Source organism: Drosophila sulfurigaster, chromosome 3 (assembly GCF_023558435.1).
Source record: "Drosophila sulfurigaster albostrigata strain 15112-1811.04 chromosome 3, ASM2355843v2, whole genome shotgun sequence".
NCBI lineage: Eukaryota > Metazoa > Arthropoda > Insecta > Diptera > Drosophilidae > Drosophila > Drosophila sulfurigaster.
In genome coordinates, this window is record NC_084883.1 from 54,372,632 (window position 1) to 54,387,266 (window position 14,635).

Here is a 14,635-nt window from a genome sequence, read left to right on the forward strand (position 1 = left end):
ACAGAGACGTTTTTCAAGCGTAGCAAATGCGAATTAAAATTGCCTCTTATTCAACTGCAACCATTTAATAAATCAGTCCACAGCAAATCAATGTGTCTCATTTAATTGCTTAGCAAATGGAGTACGACTATAAAAAGGCCTGAGAGACTATTTCGATAGTGCGAAATCAACATGAGAATCGCTTTGATTTGTGTGGTAAGAACTAAATATTAGTTCACAAAGTCAAAGTTTATAATTCAAATATTGATATTACAGACTTTTTTGGCTTTGACTGCTCAGTCAGTTTTATCGAATTACCTGGTTCCCGTGGGACAAAACCAATGCGGTCAGGGATATCCAGGTGCGTATCTAAATAATCTTTAACTTCTTAAGATAGTATTATTTCCAATTGAATATTCAGGTAGCAAAATACTAGATGTTCTCGGTCGTTGGCAATTTGGAACATGTGGCGGATCTTTCCCGGGTCTACCTGGACGACCAAGTAAGTATCTAAATAGTTATTAACTCATTAAGACAATCTAATTCAGAATTGAACATTACGTACAGTAGGTATAAGTCCTTTTCCACGGTTCCAGCGTCCCGCCGGATCCAGAGTAATAGTTCTACCTCCGAACCGGCTACCTAGTCTACCAATCATACGTCCACCTTGTTACCCACCTTGTTGTCAACCTTGCTACCCGCCACAACTAAGTTGTGTGTCAGTCTCTCTAGAATGTCGGCTAAGGGTGCATCGCTACCCCTATTACCCTACCTGGCCCGGACAGTCCGGAATTGGTGGACTGCCCGGAATAGGTGGACTGCCCGGAATAGGTGGACTGCCCGGAACCAGTATACTGCCCGCTACTCAGCCCGGACAAGGACTATTTGGAATTCCCAGTATAAATGGACTGTCCCAAGGTGGACAACGCGTTAGAGACCCTTTCTTTGGCTACAATGATCCAATTGCACCAGAGGACGAATCGGGAGCTCTGCTGAATAAAAATGATGACGTCAATGCTAATGATCCAGCCGATTACAACTCCAACCATGATGCCCCTGAACAACCCGGCTACTCGGCTCTTCAGGATGCGCCTCATGGTCAAGTCTAAGACACTTTCTTCCTTTTAAATATTTTTTGTCAATCAGCAAATACACATGTAAAGTGTAAATAACAATTTAATTTGTTTTTGAACATTAAAAGGATATCTGAATATAGAATTTCAATTCATTCTTGAGTTAAATATTAGACAAGGAAAAAAGATGATAATGTCATATCAGAAATAATTCTTGAACCATGATGATAGTTGTAACATATTAAAATGTAACCCAAAAGACGCATTCTTAAATCAACACCTAAATTCTACAATAACACCATTCTTCAAATTAAACAAATATATTTCTGTTTTAAAGTAAATTGTATTCTTTAATGAGTCTTCCAAAAAGTGCGTTTCAATATTTGATATATTTAATTTAATCTACTTTATTTTCCTCTAGCGTAGAAGAATATTATTACTCTGTGAGTACGAAAGGAAGGAAGTATCTGCGACCCTATAAAGTTTATTATACTTTATAGTATAATAAGTTAATTATACTTTATACTATTATATAGTAGAAGGGTATTACAACTTTATGCCGTCAGGAAATGTATGCAACAGGTAGAAGGAGGCATCTCCGACCCTAGTAGGTATATATATTCTTGATCAGCATCAACAGCCGAGACGATCTAGCCATGTCCGTCTGTCCGTATGAACACCTAGAGATCTCAGAGACTATAAGAGATAGAGCTATAATAATTTTCAACTGCAACCATATAATGAATCAGTCCATAGCAAATCAATGTGTCTCATTTAATTGCTTAGCAAATGGAGTACGACTATAAAAAGGCCTGACAGACTATTTCGATAGTGCGAAATCAACATGAGAATCGCTTTGATTTGTGTGGTAAGAACTAAATATTAGTTCACAACTCAAAGTTTATAATTCAAATATTGATATTACAGACTTTTTTGGCTTTGACTGCTCAGTCAGTCCTATCGAATGTCCTGACTCGAATTGAGGATGGCTCCGTGCGATTGATTCCCTTGGGACAAAACCAATGCGGTCAGGGATCTTCAGGTGCGTATCTAAATAATCTTTAACTTCTTAAGATAATCTTATTTCCAATTGAATATTCAGTTAGCAAAATACTAGATGCTCTCGGTCGTTGGCAATTTGGAACATGTGGCGGATCTTTCCCGGGTCTACCTGGACGACCAAGTAAGTATCTAAATAGTTATTAACTCATTAAGATAATCTAATTCAGAATTGAACATTACGTACAGTAGGTATAAGTCCTTTTCCACGGATCCCGCGTCCCCCCGGATCCAGAGTTATAGTTCTACCTCCGAACCGGCTACCTAGTCTACCAATCATACGTCCACCTTGTTACCCACCTTGTTGTCAACCTTGTGACCCTATTTGGCCACAACAAAGTTGTGTGTCAGTCTCTCTAGAATGTCGGCTAAGGGTGCATCGCTACCCCTATTACCCTACCTGGCCCTACCCACCGCCCGGAATTGGTGGACTGCCCGGAATAGGTGGACTGCCCGGAATAGGTGGACTGCCCGGAACCAGTATACTGCCCGCTACTCTGCCCGGACAAGGACTATTTGGAATTCCCGGAATAGATGGACTGTCCCAAGGTGGACAACGCGTTAGAGACCCTTTCTTTGGCTACAATGATCCAATTGCACCAGAGGACGAATCCGGAGCTCTGCTGAATAAAAATGATGACGTCAATGCTAATGATCCAGCCGATTACAACTCCAACCATGATGCCCCTGAACAACCCGACTACTCGGCTCTTCAGGATGCGCCTCATGGTCAAGTCTAAGACACTTTCTTCCTTTTAAATATTTTTTGTCAATCAGCAAATACACATGTAAAGTGTAAATAACAATTTAATTTGTTTTTGAACATTAAAAGGATATCTGAATATAGAATTTCAATTCATTATGGAGTTAAATATTATGCAAAGAAAAAAGATGATAATATCATATCAAGAATAATTCTTCAACCATGATGATAGTTGTATCATATTAAAATGTAACCCAAAAGACGCATTCTTAAATCAACACCAAAATTCTACAATAACACCATTCTTAAAATTAAACAAATATATTTCTGCTTTTAAAGTAAATTTAATTCTTTAAGAAGTCTGCCAAAAAGTGCGCTTCAATATTTGATATATTTGAATCTATTTTCGTCTGCGACCCTATAAAGTTTATTTTTTAAATGTTTGTCTATATGTTCACTTAGAGAAATAGAGGCATGTGACTTTAAGACTTTACAGGCCTTATAATTTGTGCTTGAGATAAGTTAAAAACATATAGGTTATTAATGTAATATGGGAAACCCAGCCGGAAGTTGTTAGATCTTAATTGAATTGCTATACAATTTTGTAGTTTGGCATTCTGGGGTATATTTTTATTTTATATGTAGTAAATTGTTATATAATATATATCGTTTGGTATATGTGAGTATTTTTTTTTTTTTGGTAAATTGATTTGATATAAGTTAATGACAATGGGAAACTTTTCCAAGTGTTTCCTTATTTTGTTGTTTTGTTTATTATGCAACTCGGTATTTCAGATTCTCTAAACTCGGTGTGATAAATCAATGAGTGGCGCTTTAATTTGCAAACGAAAACCTTAGACCATAAAACTGTGCAAATAACATTTAAAACTAATGCATTACCTAACCGTTAGATTAGACGTTAGCAAGATGTCCCCCTATTTACTTGGCTTGGTAACTTGAAAATAAACCATAACAAAGCATTTCGATAAGTATTTTCTAATTACTTGCAGTTGCTAATTGCACTTTCGATTCAAGCAATCGACTTAGCTCCGGGGCCAAATGGAAATAAAAGAATCACAGTCATAAATCGAAATAATGGAAGATATCAGACTAGGCGGTTATTTAACCCTCAAAGAGCTGCCACTGTTAAGGTAAAACGTGAACCCGATACACAACTTACTTCCAAAACACTGATGTCACTCGCTGGTTAGCTAATAATTGTATATTAGAACTATTAAATTGTAAAATGCTTAAATATATATTTCGGATTGAATTGAAATCAAATTTAGTTAATGGCCTTCATGACTTTAACACTTGATACATAAATGTAAATGAAATCTTGCTGTTGACCAACACCTAACAAACAATTAACAAAGTTATGACGAATCGATTCGAATGTTGTACTCTGAACATAATAACAATAAAAGTGGCGAAAAAAATTTCTATTAACACCTTTGGACTACATCAGCAGCAATCAGTTAACACCGAAAGCCGTCTTGGCGGGTCCAAGTCTTTAAGGACTTTGGTCAGGCAAGTATCTGTGGCTTAATTGCCAAGCCAAAGCTGTTAATGACCGCCAACGGGTTGCCAGTTGCCCGTTGCCAGTTGCCAGTTTGGAGTGGCGAGTTTGCCAACTCGCAAGTTGCCACTAGCAAAAGCAAAAGCAAAAGCCAAAGAAAAAGGCAGCTTCCGTTCCCAGGCTGGGACACAAATGCTCGCTGCCCAGTTGGTGCTCACAAAAGCGCCACGGGGCATACTTCCGGCATAAAAATGTGTGTCATAAAATTGTCCGTCTCAGTCCGCCTCAAGTGAAGTGGATAGCCACAGCCAAAGCCTTTTGCATTAAATAAGTTTAATACCTAAATGAATAGAAAAGTAGTTGTTGCCACTTGCCAGTGGGTAGTCCACTCTCACTCTCACCTCAAATACTTCTATTAGTTAACTCCAAACTAATGGCCGGACTTAATAGTCGGTGTAAAGTCATGTTTTCAAGCGCAAAATTCCCCAATAAAAAAAAGCAAACCTTTCTAAACAGCCTCTTAAAATTGATTTATGTCAATTCTGAATAATTGGCTCCTGTGGCTAAAGGCTTCTGTTTAGTGAAGTTGCCTACGAGTATTTCCCTCCATTCATTAATTCACTTGGCTCGAACAATGACTAAATTTGCAGCACAACATACGGGCTGTTATTTAGAGTGTTATTTAGCAAATTAATACTTATCACTAGGAAGGTGTTCCCCCAGCAAATAAATAATTACTCATGTACCTGTATAATTCATTATAAATTGGGCAGTAATCGTTTTATTCAACGAGTGTGCAATTAATTCTCAAGATGCGAGAGATTTGTGGGTGGCTCAGTCGTCACACACAATTCCAAATTGAAGGTCGATGATTTGTCTTTTTTTTTGTTTTGTATTTTGCTGTTGTTGCTATTGTTTGCTTCCACTGAAATGCGCAAAACTTGTTTTCATCTTAATTAAAATATAGCGACTACAACATTTTTGGACCTAGAGATGTTTCGCTGGGCATCAGCTGAACTCGACTCGAGTCTCTAGTTGCTTGCCAGCCACAGTCTCGGATAGTACGACGACAACATGTCTGCGAATTTGTTCAGCTTGGTAGGTATTCGTTTAACCGATTACACGCGAGTATCTCATTTCATTTGAGATTTCGCTCTCTGCAGTTTATTATCATTCTCATTGCCAACGCGGTGCTGACGGCTGTGTTGCCTCGACTTCAAGATGAACACGTTCGGTTGGAGCCAACCGATGACAACAAATACTCCTACACCTTGAGGTAGGTAAACAAGTCAAAGTCTATTTTGAGTGCTTCTCTAATCCACTTTGACATTCATGCTACTCGTAGAATCGAGCATCCGGATGGCGCAGTACGTGAGGAAACTGTGCAGGAGATCGACACTGGAGAGCCGCTTGTGAATGGCGTATTCAGACAGGACTTTGAGGCGGATGACAATGATTTAAAGAGAGTGCTCGTGATTACCTATGAGGCGGGACCCAATGGTTATGTGGCCAAAGTCCGTTTAGTTTTGGAGAAACGTGAACCCGTAATTCTCGGACTGAGCCCCAACGCACTGAAATCAGCAGCGGGTTAGCGGAATATTAAATTTGACGCCGCTTAGCGGTAGCAAAGAAATGGAAAATAGGTTGTTGCTTCTTTTGACCCATTTCCTCGTCACCTTTGCAGCCGTCAAGCGAGCTATAATTGTAATCAAATTAAGTTTTAGTTTAGTACGCTAAGCTTGTGGTGTTATTGATTGCTGATAATAGATTTAAAGCCAGCTGGCGCTGTGGTCATTTTGTATAATTTTCGTATAGTTTTTGTTGGCTGGTGGAAGAGGCTCATTTAGTGGATCATTTGAGCATCACTTTCTTTGCCATTTCCCGTTGTGTTTGTCGGCGTTTTAGCAACGCATCCAATAATCACTTGAGCTGGTGTTGTGCCCCTTGTGGCAGGCACAACTGCTGCCCCCGCTGCCACAGCTGCACAACTGTACCCCAAGCACGCAATCAAGCGGCAAATCAACAATTTTCCATAGCAATGAAGCGAACGGTTTGGCTTTGTGCGGGTGATTGACGCTTGTTGCATGCAACGGCAACGGCAACGGCTGCGGCTGTGGCACAAACAACTTGAGGCACTCGATTTTTAAGTGGTCGTAACCGCAACGTGAAAATGCTTGCCAAATGGCCCCTCGGGCCCAACTTTCAACAGCCAACGCCAACAGCCACAGTCACAAACAGAGAGTCCAAGCAGAGTCCAATAGTGCAAGTAGGCAAACAGGTGAAATGTTTGCTACAAAAAATCAACAGCTTTTGGCTCTGGCCTTTCTAACGTACTCTCCTGCCGCCTGCCGCCTGCTGACACGCCTCCCGCAACGCCTTCGTCTTCGTTGTTGTTGTTGTTGACTCCTTTCTGCCTACTGTGCGTGCGTCAATATGCGTGCAACAAGTTTACCTTGGCGGAGATTTTTGTGGGTGCCCCACACTTAAAATTTATTACAACTCGATTACTTGTACTTACCACATTTTTTTCGCTTTATTTTTTTCTTTTTTGCCAGCTTACCAGATATCGATCAGGGTGCCCCGTAGGCCGAGCTGCCAGGCAACAGCCAACAGCCAACAGCCATCGGCGAGAGGCAGCTGCAGCAGCAGCAGCAGCAGTTGGTTCATTCGGCCTCGCATGGCCATCGATCGCCCACAACAAACACAAGAGTTCTCCTCCTCATCCTCATCCTCCTCCTGCTTCTTCTGGCTTTGCTGTTGCTGTTGCTGCATGTAAATTAGCATATCGTGCGCGTAATCTGGCCAACAGGAGGCTCCACTTCGCATCCTGCTGTTGCGGCATGCGAAGGCGTCATCGGAATCGGAATCCCAGCCGCTGCGCTGCGTCGGTCACGCAACCCAAAGAGTCCAACTCAATGCTGAAACACTGACCACTGTGTGGGCAGCTGAATTGCGAATTGAGTCTCAGTTGCAAGTCCATTTGCACACTGGTCTCTCTCTCTCTCTCTCTTCTTTTTCGTTGTGCGTGCTGCACTTTAGCTTAATGACATTTTATCTCTTTGCAGCGCGCTGCCAAAATTGCGCATACGCAGCATTGTCGCTGCAAAGTGTTTGTTATGCAAGCATAAAAATGCCAGTGAGATTGTTTTTTTTCTTGATGTCTTTTATGTTTTATTTTTATGCAATTGGCAGCGGAAATTGTGCACATTGTTTTTTTATGCCATTTTAATATGCAAAAGTTTTGCGAGTTTTCGAAACCTTTAGTTCTTCAACTGATTGTCTATGCATGCGAGTTGCCAAGTTTTGTCAACTGTGACTGGTCAAGGAACTTAGAATGGCAAACATTAAGTCACACCATCAAAATGCATTTAATTCTGTTTTTATTGAGTTGACAAATCCAATTAGCAGCAAGTTTTGCCCAATTTTAAAGACAAAAAGGGACACGACTCGACTCGACTCGAGTCTCAAGCACTTGGAGTGCCAACTAAAGAGAGATTCTCACACACTCACTCCGTATTCACATCCTTCCTGGTCATATCCTTCCCTGGAGCATCGTCGTCGGCTCGCTTTAGCACTTGCCCGCAATATGCCATTAGAGCTCAGGAACTTTTGGCCCTGCTGCGGTGACTTTTGCTTCTATTCCTACTGCTGCTGCTGTTGCTGCTTCTTCTGTGGTTTCATCCGCATCCGCATGGGCGACACGTTGAAGCCGCATTGTTAACTGTTTGACTTTTCTTAAACTTTTGCCAGTGTCTCTGTCTCTGGCTGTTGCAGGCGGGCGGGCAGCGCATAAAAAATGTATACCAAATCCCTGCACTGCAGCTGCAGCATTACGTGGTTAGCGAATTTATTATGCAGTGCTTGTGGCAAGCTGTGCCCTGCCACTGCCACAGCTACTGCCACAGCAATCCACTCTCCACTCTGCTCGATGGCGGCACCAAACTACGATGACGACGCAGCCAAAGAGCCGCCAACGCTGCCTCTGTCTATGTGTGTTACGAGTTTCCTTTCGAATGTGTGTGTTTGCTTAAAGGTCCAACTGAGTTTGTGGCAACTACTTTTTGGCTACTTTGGATCGACTAATTGCCTTTTAACCAACAAATCGTGCAAGAAATCATATTGAACTAAGCGCTATTCATTAGTTCTAAAGCTGTGAATCGCACAAGTGCACTTCCAAATGCTTCTATACCTTGCTTTGAATGACTAGCAAATGCTCTTTTTTAAGGTAAAGAAAGTAAAAGAAAAGTGTTATGAATAGGTAATAGAAAAGGTAAGAAGAGTGTTGACTTTTTTAATGTAAAATATGATTAGCAACAGAATTGTCAGGTTATATTTTGAGTACATTTATTTCAGTTTCTTTTAAACTTATGATTAACAGAATTAAATTCCACATTTTTAGTGATCCATCCTCCTCTTCATCTCATCGATTCCATCCGCTATCGGTCTATCGATCGTGTCATGAATATACCGATATCATACTGATATGACATCGATATTGAAGTGAAAAAAGTTCTTGGAATTTATAAATAAATAATAGAAGAATATTAAAAAATACTTGAGCATTTCATAAAATAACTACTATATTTATAAATGGTAATCATTCTTTTAATATCATTATAGAAAATACTTTACATTTATTAGCATTTTCCATCATTTTTCTATGTTAAGTAAATGTCTTTATTTTTCTTTATCAGATATATAAAATGTTGGCATTATGCTTAATTTATGCTATAGACTTCATACATATCAAGAATTTTTGTAGTATTTCAATACTAGAACACAATATCATTCTTAACCTTTCCTTCTTTAACAAGTATATGAAAACTTTTTAGTGAATTACATAAATGTATTATTATATTCCTCACTATAACTAAAACTCCCTCAATTGGTAGTGAATGCAAGGCAAACAAATGGCAAAACAAAGCACATGCATGGCACATGGACTTGAATACAGTTCTCAGCTCAGAGTTCTCAGTTTTCAGTTGCCGGTTGTCGGTTTTCGGTTCTCAGTTCAGTTGCGACTTGAACGCACTTGCTTAAAAATTCTATTTCTTAAACGTGCTCAGGGCATCGTCATTGGCATCCTTGCTAGCAGCAGGCTCCTGGCCGGCTGCGCATTTGCAGCAATACATATGTAAGTATGGTCTCTCAGATATATTTATCTATACATATATGTATGTGTTCATACCAGTGTATGTGCAACTTGGCCTGGGACTGAGGTCTTGTGTCTTGGCTGCTGCTGTGCAAATTTAAGTGTTTTGTACGTGCGCCAACAGCAATTGGCAAATTCAAAGGCGTGTTAGCATGCCATCAGCCCAGTCGAGAGCAAAGGGTCGACTAGAGTCGACTCCGGGCGGACTGCTGCATGCCCCGGAGGGTGTTTGCGGGCGAATTATCCTTTCAATTTGACTTGGCATATGTGAGTAAGTAAGTGTGAGTCTGACTCTGAGTGTGTGTGTGTGTGTGTGTGGCGAAATCGCATTTTAAATTTGGAAATGTCTTGAGATTTTCTTTTGCCAATTCGCATGTCCTTTTTTGCCATTTTGCCATATTGACGTATGCCTCGTTTCGTATGCGCTGGGGCAAATATCGCAATTGATTTATATTGAAAAGTCTTAGCCCAATATGCTTCGGTGTCTTGGCCACTTCCTGACATTTCCCTCCCTCCCAATGTAGTTGTGGCTTTTAGCTTAGACAGAAGCGGAAGTCACATCAATTGCCCAGGCTGATATGGGTCGACTGTTGTCGTCGGCTACGGCTGCGGCTGCGGTGTAGGAGCTAACATGTCTGATGCATCTGCTAATGCCACAAATTGCGGCAAACGAGTTATACGGCAGACAACAAGAACGCTGTCTGCAACATTTAATGATGATTTCATGTAGGTGCCGCCAATAAACTCAATGCTTAAATATTGCATTATTGATGCTACAGCAAAGCGTCTCTCTCTCTCTCGCTCATTTGATTCATAATTAGTTGGCTGCAGCCGCCGCGTCGCGTCGCAGTTGACAACAGGTTGCAAGAATTGCAATCGCTGCAACCGTTGACACATCAGACATCGCGGACAGACAGGCAGACGCACAGATTGGCTAAACGTTTTATGGCCACAAAGTACCGTTGACAATGCGACTGCAAATGCGATTGGGAATGTGAATGCAACACAGCGTTGCAACTGCGAATACTCGTACATACGCCCTGCAGCCAAATGTTGCAAACTTGCCAACTTTATGCAAAATGCAAATACATTTTGGCCTTAACTTCGGCTTTGACTGCGACTCCAACTTGGCTGATGAATGGCAAATGGAAACGACAAACGCAACTGAAGATGCCACTGAGCCTAGAACCGAATGATTAGAATGCCTGAAGCAAAAAAAAAGTCACTGAACTGTTGACTAAGCATTTGCATTGGCTGCTAAAATTATGCTTAAAGAAATTCCCAGAAAATGAAGAGTTAGATGAACTTCTCTTAGTCTTGAATTTATTTGAATTTTGTTGTCAATAAAAGTGTTATGAAACTGGAACGAAAATGAATGTGGCAGTTGAACTACTTGAACTACTTGCAACACACACACTACACAGTATTTCAGGACATCAAGCGCCTGATCACAGTGATTATGAAATTAAATGCCTGCCCAGCCCTATTGCCAACGCTGCAAATTGATACCCGAGACAAATGGACACGCAACGCTGGCAACTGTGGCAACTACCAGGGGCGTGGCAGACGCGGCAGCGAGGCAAGCGAGCAGAGAAATTGGTGTTCATAATTCATGACAGCGGCGGTGGTGGTCATGTGGCTCATGTGGCTCATGTGGTGCTCGAGCAAATGGCAAGTGCACATAGCTCCATGCTGCATGCAATTATCCAGTGGAACAACACCTTCACTTGCAACTTGCAACTGTGGCAGCCACCACACGCTGCCAATTGCCGTAAAAGGCGTGCTGTAAATCGAGTAGGCATATGGAGACATACACACTAGACGACTCTTTGCATATGTAGCTATTATTTTATTTTAATTTAATTGAAACATTTTTAGACGCTTCGAGGCGACAATCGATTGAAGTGCAGCCGCTGCCGCTTCGGTTGCAGTTGCTGTTGATGCCATCGATTTGCATGCCCCCCTCGAGGAGAGATCGTTGCAACAACTTCGATTTCGAATTGGACTCCGTCTCCATGTTGCGATGCTTGTCGCCTGTCACATTGACAGTTCCCCCCACCCCCCCGTGTTTCTCCCTCTCCCGATCTCTTCGACTGTGACTGACAAACTACAACGCAGACACGTCTGCAGCTTTGTTTTTCTTTAATTTTTTACTTAATTAAATTTGAATTTGTAATTTGCGCGGCGCTCAACTATTTTGCCGTCGAAGACGAAGTCGAAGTCGACGCCTGCAAAATAAATCTGCAAGCCATATGAGCTATGTTGTGTCTGTTTTCGTTGTTGTTGTTGTCGCTGTTGTTGTTGTTGTTGTCGTTGCAGGCCATTGCCATGCTCTTGCTCTTGCCATGTTGTTTAGCATTGAAAATGATGTACAAGTTGCTGTTGCTCTTGCTGTTGCTCTTGCTGTTGTTGATGTTGATGCGTTGGTGTTGCAACGACCAGACCAACGCCTGGCCAAGCCTCGAGCCTTGCGTCTTTTGCCCGCGCCTTGCCTTGCCTTGTCTTTGCCTTGCCCCGCGGCTGCTCCGCTCCGCTCTGCTCTGCTCTGTCTGTTGCACCAAACTGAATGACTGACTGCCTGACTGTGCGTCTTTGCGCACTTGCAGCCAAAACACTCCCACCCAGAGGGGGCATGCTGCAGTTGCAGTCAGCGCGGCACAAGATTTATCACATTGTTCCACAGATTGTCTGCAGATTTTATATATGCGAGTATATGCACATACTCTCTCTACGCTATGACGATGACGATGAAGATGACGATGAGGATGAGGATGAGCTGCATGAGCAATGCACCCGCGCCTACCACAACAAATCCAAAGCACTCAGCGACAGCTAAGTGAGTGTCACAGCGACAAGGGCTGCTCGAGTTGTTGTTAAAGAAAATGAGACTACTGGACAATGTATTAACGAATTTCTTATTTATTCATTAGTACAAAGTATTTCAAAGAAATTTCAGTTCACGAAGAGACAAAAACATAAAACTGAATATGAAAATTTTGTAAATAAATTGGTAATATATGTATGCTTTTAAATATTTGTCTTATTAAGGTAGAATATAAATAATACTTAAAATTGAAAGTTATCAACAGATACGAGTATTAATAAAGAAACACGTAAGAAAGCTACAGTTGACTGTAGATATTCGCAATCTATTTGGGATAAAAGCAAAACGGGATTATTTTAAAATATAATAAATAATATACCACAAAAATACTAAAATATATATCGATCGTTATGTCGATGAAGTACTACATTCTAAAGATACCATTGAGTTTAAAATATACCAGATTGTCAACCAAAGCAGAAAAGTCCCGATTGTAGTTGACGTTAATATTTCTACAGAAGCATTTCTTATATGGCTTTTACAATTTTTATCCAATCGCAATCAAATTCTCATCTATTCCAAGATTCGACTCTAGCTTAAAAATTAAGCTTGTTATTCAATTTTTTTTTTTTTGATTTACGGGTGCGGAAGTGGGCGTGCCAAAAATTTGAAACCAAATTGATCTGTGTGTAAACATAAAAAATGCTGTCAACGAAAAATTATAGCTATATCTATTGAAATAGTGAAAAATCACATGTAATTAATAAAATATTACATTTGTTATTGATTTTAAGTATAATTTTGCAACCAACTTTTCTTTCTCACCGCGCTGCAACTATAAATGCAGATCAGATCAGTGATCTGTAAGTCTGTTGAACTTCAGTGCAAATCGCATATTTTTGTGTGCGCAGGGAAAACTATTTGGTTGCTTACAGATTTTATTTTCTCTTTTTTTTTCGAAATGTGTCTGCTGCAGAATGCTGCACTTGCTGTCTGCAATTGGCAATGTAATGAGCTTGATATGCATTTTCCAAAATCACACTAAACAGATGTCGCATAAAAGGAGTAGTCAATGCACAGCGATGCGATGCAAAGCGATGCAATGCGATGCGGTTGTTGTTCCTAGTTTGTCGCCCTCGTCGTCGCATTGGTCCAAGTGCAAAGTTTCAGTTGCGATTTCCCATTGCCAGTGCAATGTTTTGTGGGGGAGTCTGTGTCTGGGGCAGCGATTTCCTTGTTGCATGTCACATTGCATGAGATTGGATAAATTTCCAAGTAAAAACGTTGCGCGTTTAAGTCGTATAAATAGCCAAAGCGAATATGCATTTTGGATTTGGATTTGGATTTGCTGTGTGAGTTGCTAGCTTGCTAACCAAGCATAAAGTGTAACAAATTTTATGTTTCAATCAGACAAATTGTCGGAATTTGTTGCAAGCAGTCCGCTGCCCGTTGCCTCTTGCCTTTTCCCGCTTGCCACTTGCCACTCGCTGCTGCACAGGTAGCTAGAAACTACAAACTCGCCTGGTGGTCTTTCGCCACATCAAATCGAATATTTTAATGTGCTGCCAATCGAATTGATTTGATTTCGAACTCAATTCCCACACACACAAGAAACAAGGGGAGAGAAACATATACGAATTATAATAGCAATAATAATAAAAATCATTTAATTTCAATAATTCGAAAGTTGCTTTCGTTTGCTATGGTCTTAATGAAAGGTCTCTGCTTATTGGCTAAGCTTCGTGGCTTATCTCTTCTGAACCTCTGGGCCCAAAATGTGCGCCTATGTGAGTGGCACCCACTGTGCGGCTCGCTCACAGTTATCCCATGCAACGCCGTCAGCCTCACCAATTCAAGTTAATTACTTTTCACTGCACTTGACTTTGGTCACACGCTCAATCTGCCACGGCCGCCGTCGCATTGTCGCTGTCGTTGTTGTTGTTGTTGTTGTTGTCGTGGCTTTTCTCACCAGGGAAATCTGCCAAAACCAGGAAACACACAAAAGACACACTGAGATATATACCGAAGGAGATTCAAAGCTTGCTGAGTGGCATCCACATCGCAGTCTCTGCAGCCGCATGTTAATTTTCCGCATGCTAAACTTTTAGCACAGTAGCAAATGCGATGCCAGCGACGCGGGTGCCGGTCACTCGATGTGGTTTGTGTAGATGTGGATGTGGATGTGAATGTGGATGTGAATGTGGATGCGAGTGTGGCTGCTGCTGGTTTCCACTGGCCATTGGACGTGCCCAAATCGCCGCTAAATTGTTATCTATGAGTGCGGCGTGTGCGCTGGCATTTGGCAACAACAACAACAACATCGAAA

The 14,635-nt window shown here is 41.2% G+C and overlaps 2 protein-coding genes and 1 long non-coding RNA gene across 11 annotated transcripts; all 3 read left to right on the forward strand.

Annotated features, from left to right (window-relative positions):
* Positions 1 to 76: 76 nt before the first annotated feature.
* Positions 77 to 2,966, forward strand: LOC133841968 (uncharacterized). 9 transcript variants are annotated; one of them, XM_062274834.1, is made up of 5 exons: positions 77 to 195; positions 256 to 340; positions 401 to 481; positions 547 to 774; positions 2,556 to 2,966. In XM_062274834.1, exons 1-5 carry the CDS (start codon positions 172 to 174, stop codon positions 2,849 to 2,851), a joined length of 714 nt encoding a protein of 237 aa, XP_062130818.1. In that variant the 5' UTR covers positions 77 to 171; the 3' UTR covers positions 2,852 to 2,966. The 9 variants fall into 9 exon arrangements, with proteins under 9 accessions (XP_062130818.1, XP_062130819.1, XP_062130814.1 ...); XM_062274835.1 differs by lacking the exon at positions 2,556 to 2,966 and adding an exon at positions 811 to 1,203; XM_062274830.1 differs by lacking the exon at positions 2,556 to 2,966 and having other exon boundaries at positions 547 to 1,203.
* A 729-nt stretch (positions 2,967 to 3,695) lies between these two features.
* On the forward strand, positions 3,696 to 4,098 carry LOC133845221 (uncharacterized). The gene is made up of 2 exons (XR_009894713.1): positions 3,696 to 3,765; positions 3,825 to 4,098. It is a non-coding gene; the product is annotated as an uncharacterized LOC133845221 (long non-coding RNA).
* Positions 4,099 to 5,281: 1,183 nt separating this feature from the next.
* Positions 5,282 to 6,127, forward strand: LOC133845220 (uncharacterized). The gene is made up of 3 exons (XM_062279613.1): positions 5,282 to 5,431; positions 5,497 to 5,609; positions 5,679 to 6,127. The coding sequence occupies exons 1-3, from the start codon at positions 5,408 to 5,410 to the stop codon at positions 5,923 to 5,925; spliced, it is 384 nt and encodes a 127-aa protein (XP_062135597.1). The 5' UTR covers positions 5,282 to 5,407; the 3' UTR covers positions 5,926 to 6,127.
* Positions 6,128 to 14,635: the final 8,508 nt, after the last annotated feature.

Bases quoted from the DNA above. Each gene is read 5' to 3' on its own strand.
- LOC133841968 (XM_062274827.1), top strand. From the start codon at position 1,897: ATGAGAATCGCTTTGATTTGTGTG. The intron at 1,921-1,979 runs GTAAGAACTAAA...TTGATATTACAG, and splicing joins GAATCGCTTTGATTTGTGTG to ACTTTTTTGGCTTTGACTGC. The intron at 2,095-2,154 runs GTGCGTATCTAA...TTGAATATTCAG, and splicing joins ATGCGGTCAGGGATCTTCAG to TTAGCAAAATACTAGATGCT.
- LOC133845220 (XM_062279613.1), top strand. From the start codon at position 5,408: ATGTCTGCGAATTTGTTCAGCTTG. The intron at 5,432-5,496 runs GTAGGTATTCGT...CGCTCTCTGCAG, and splicing joins CTGCGAATTTGTTCAGCTTG to TTTATTATCATTCTCATTGC. The intron at 5,610-5,678 runs GTAGGTAAACAA...TGCTACTCGTAG, and splicing joins AAATACTCCTACACCTTGAG to AATCGAGCATCCGGATGGCG.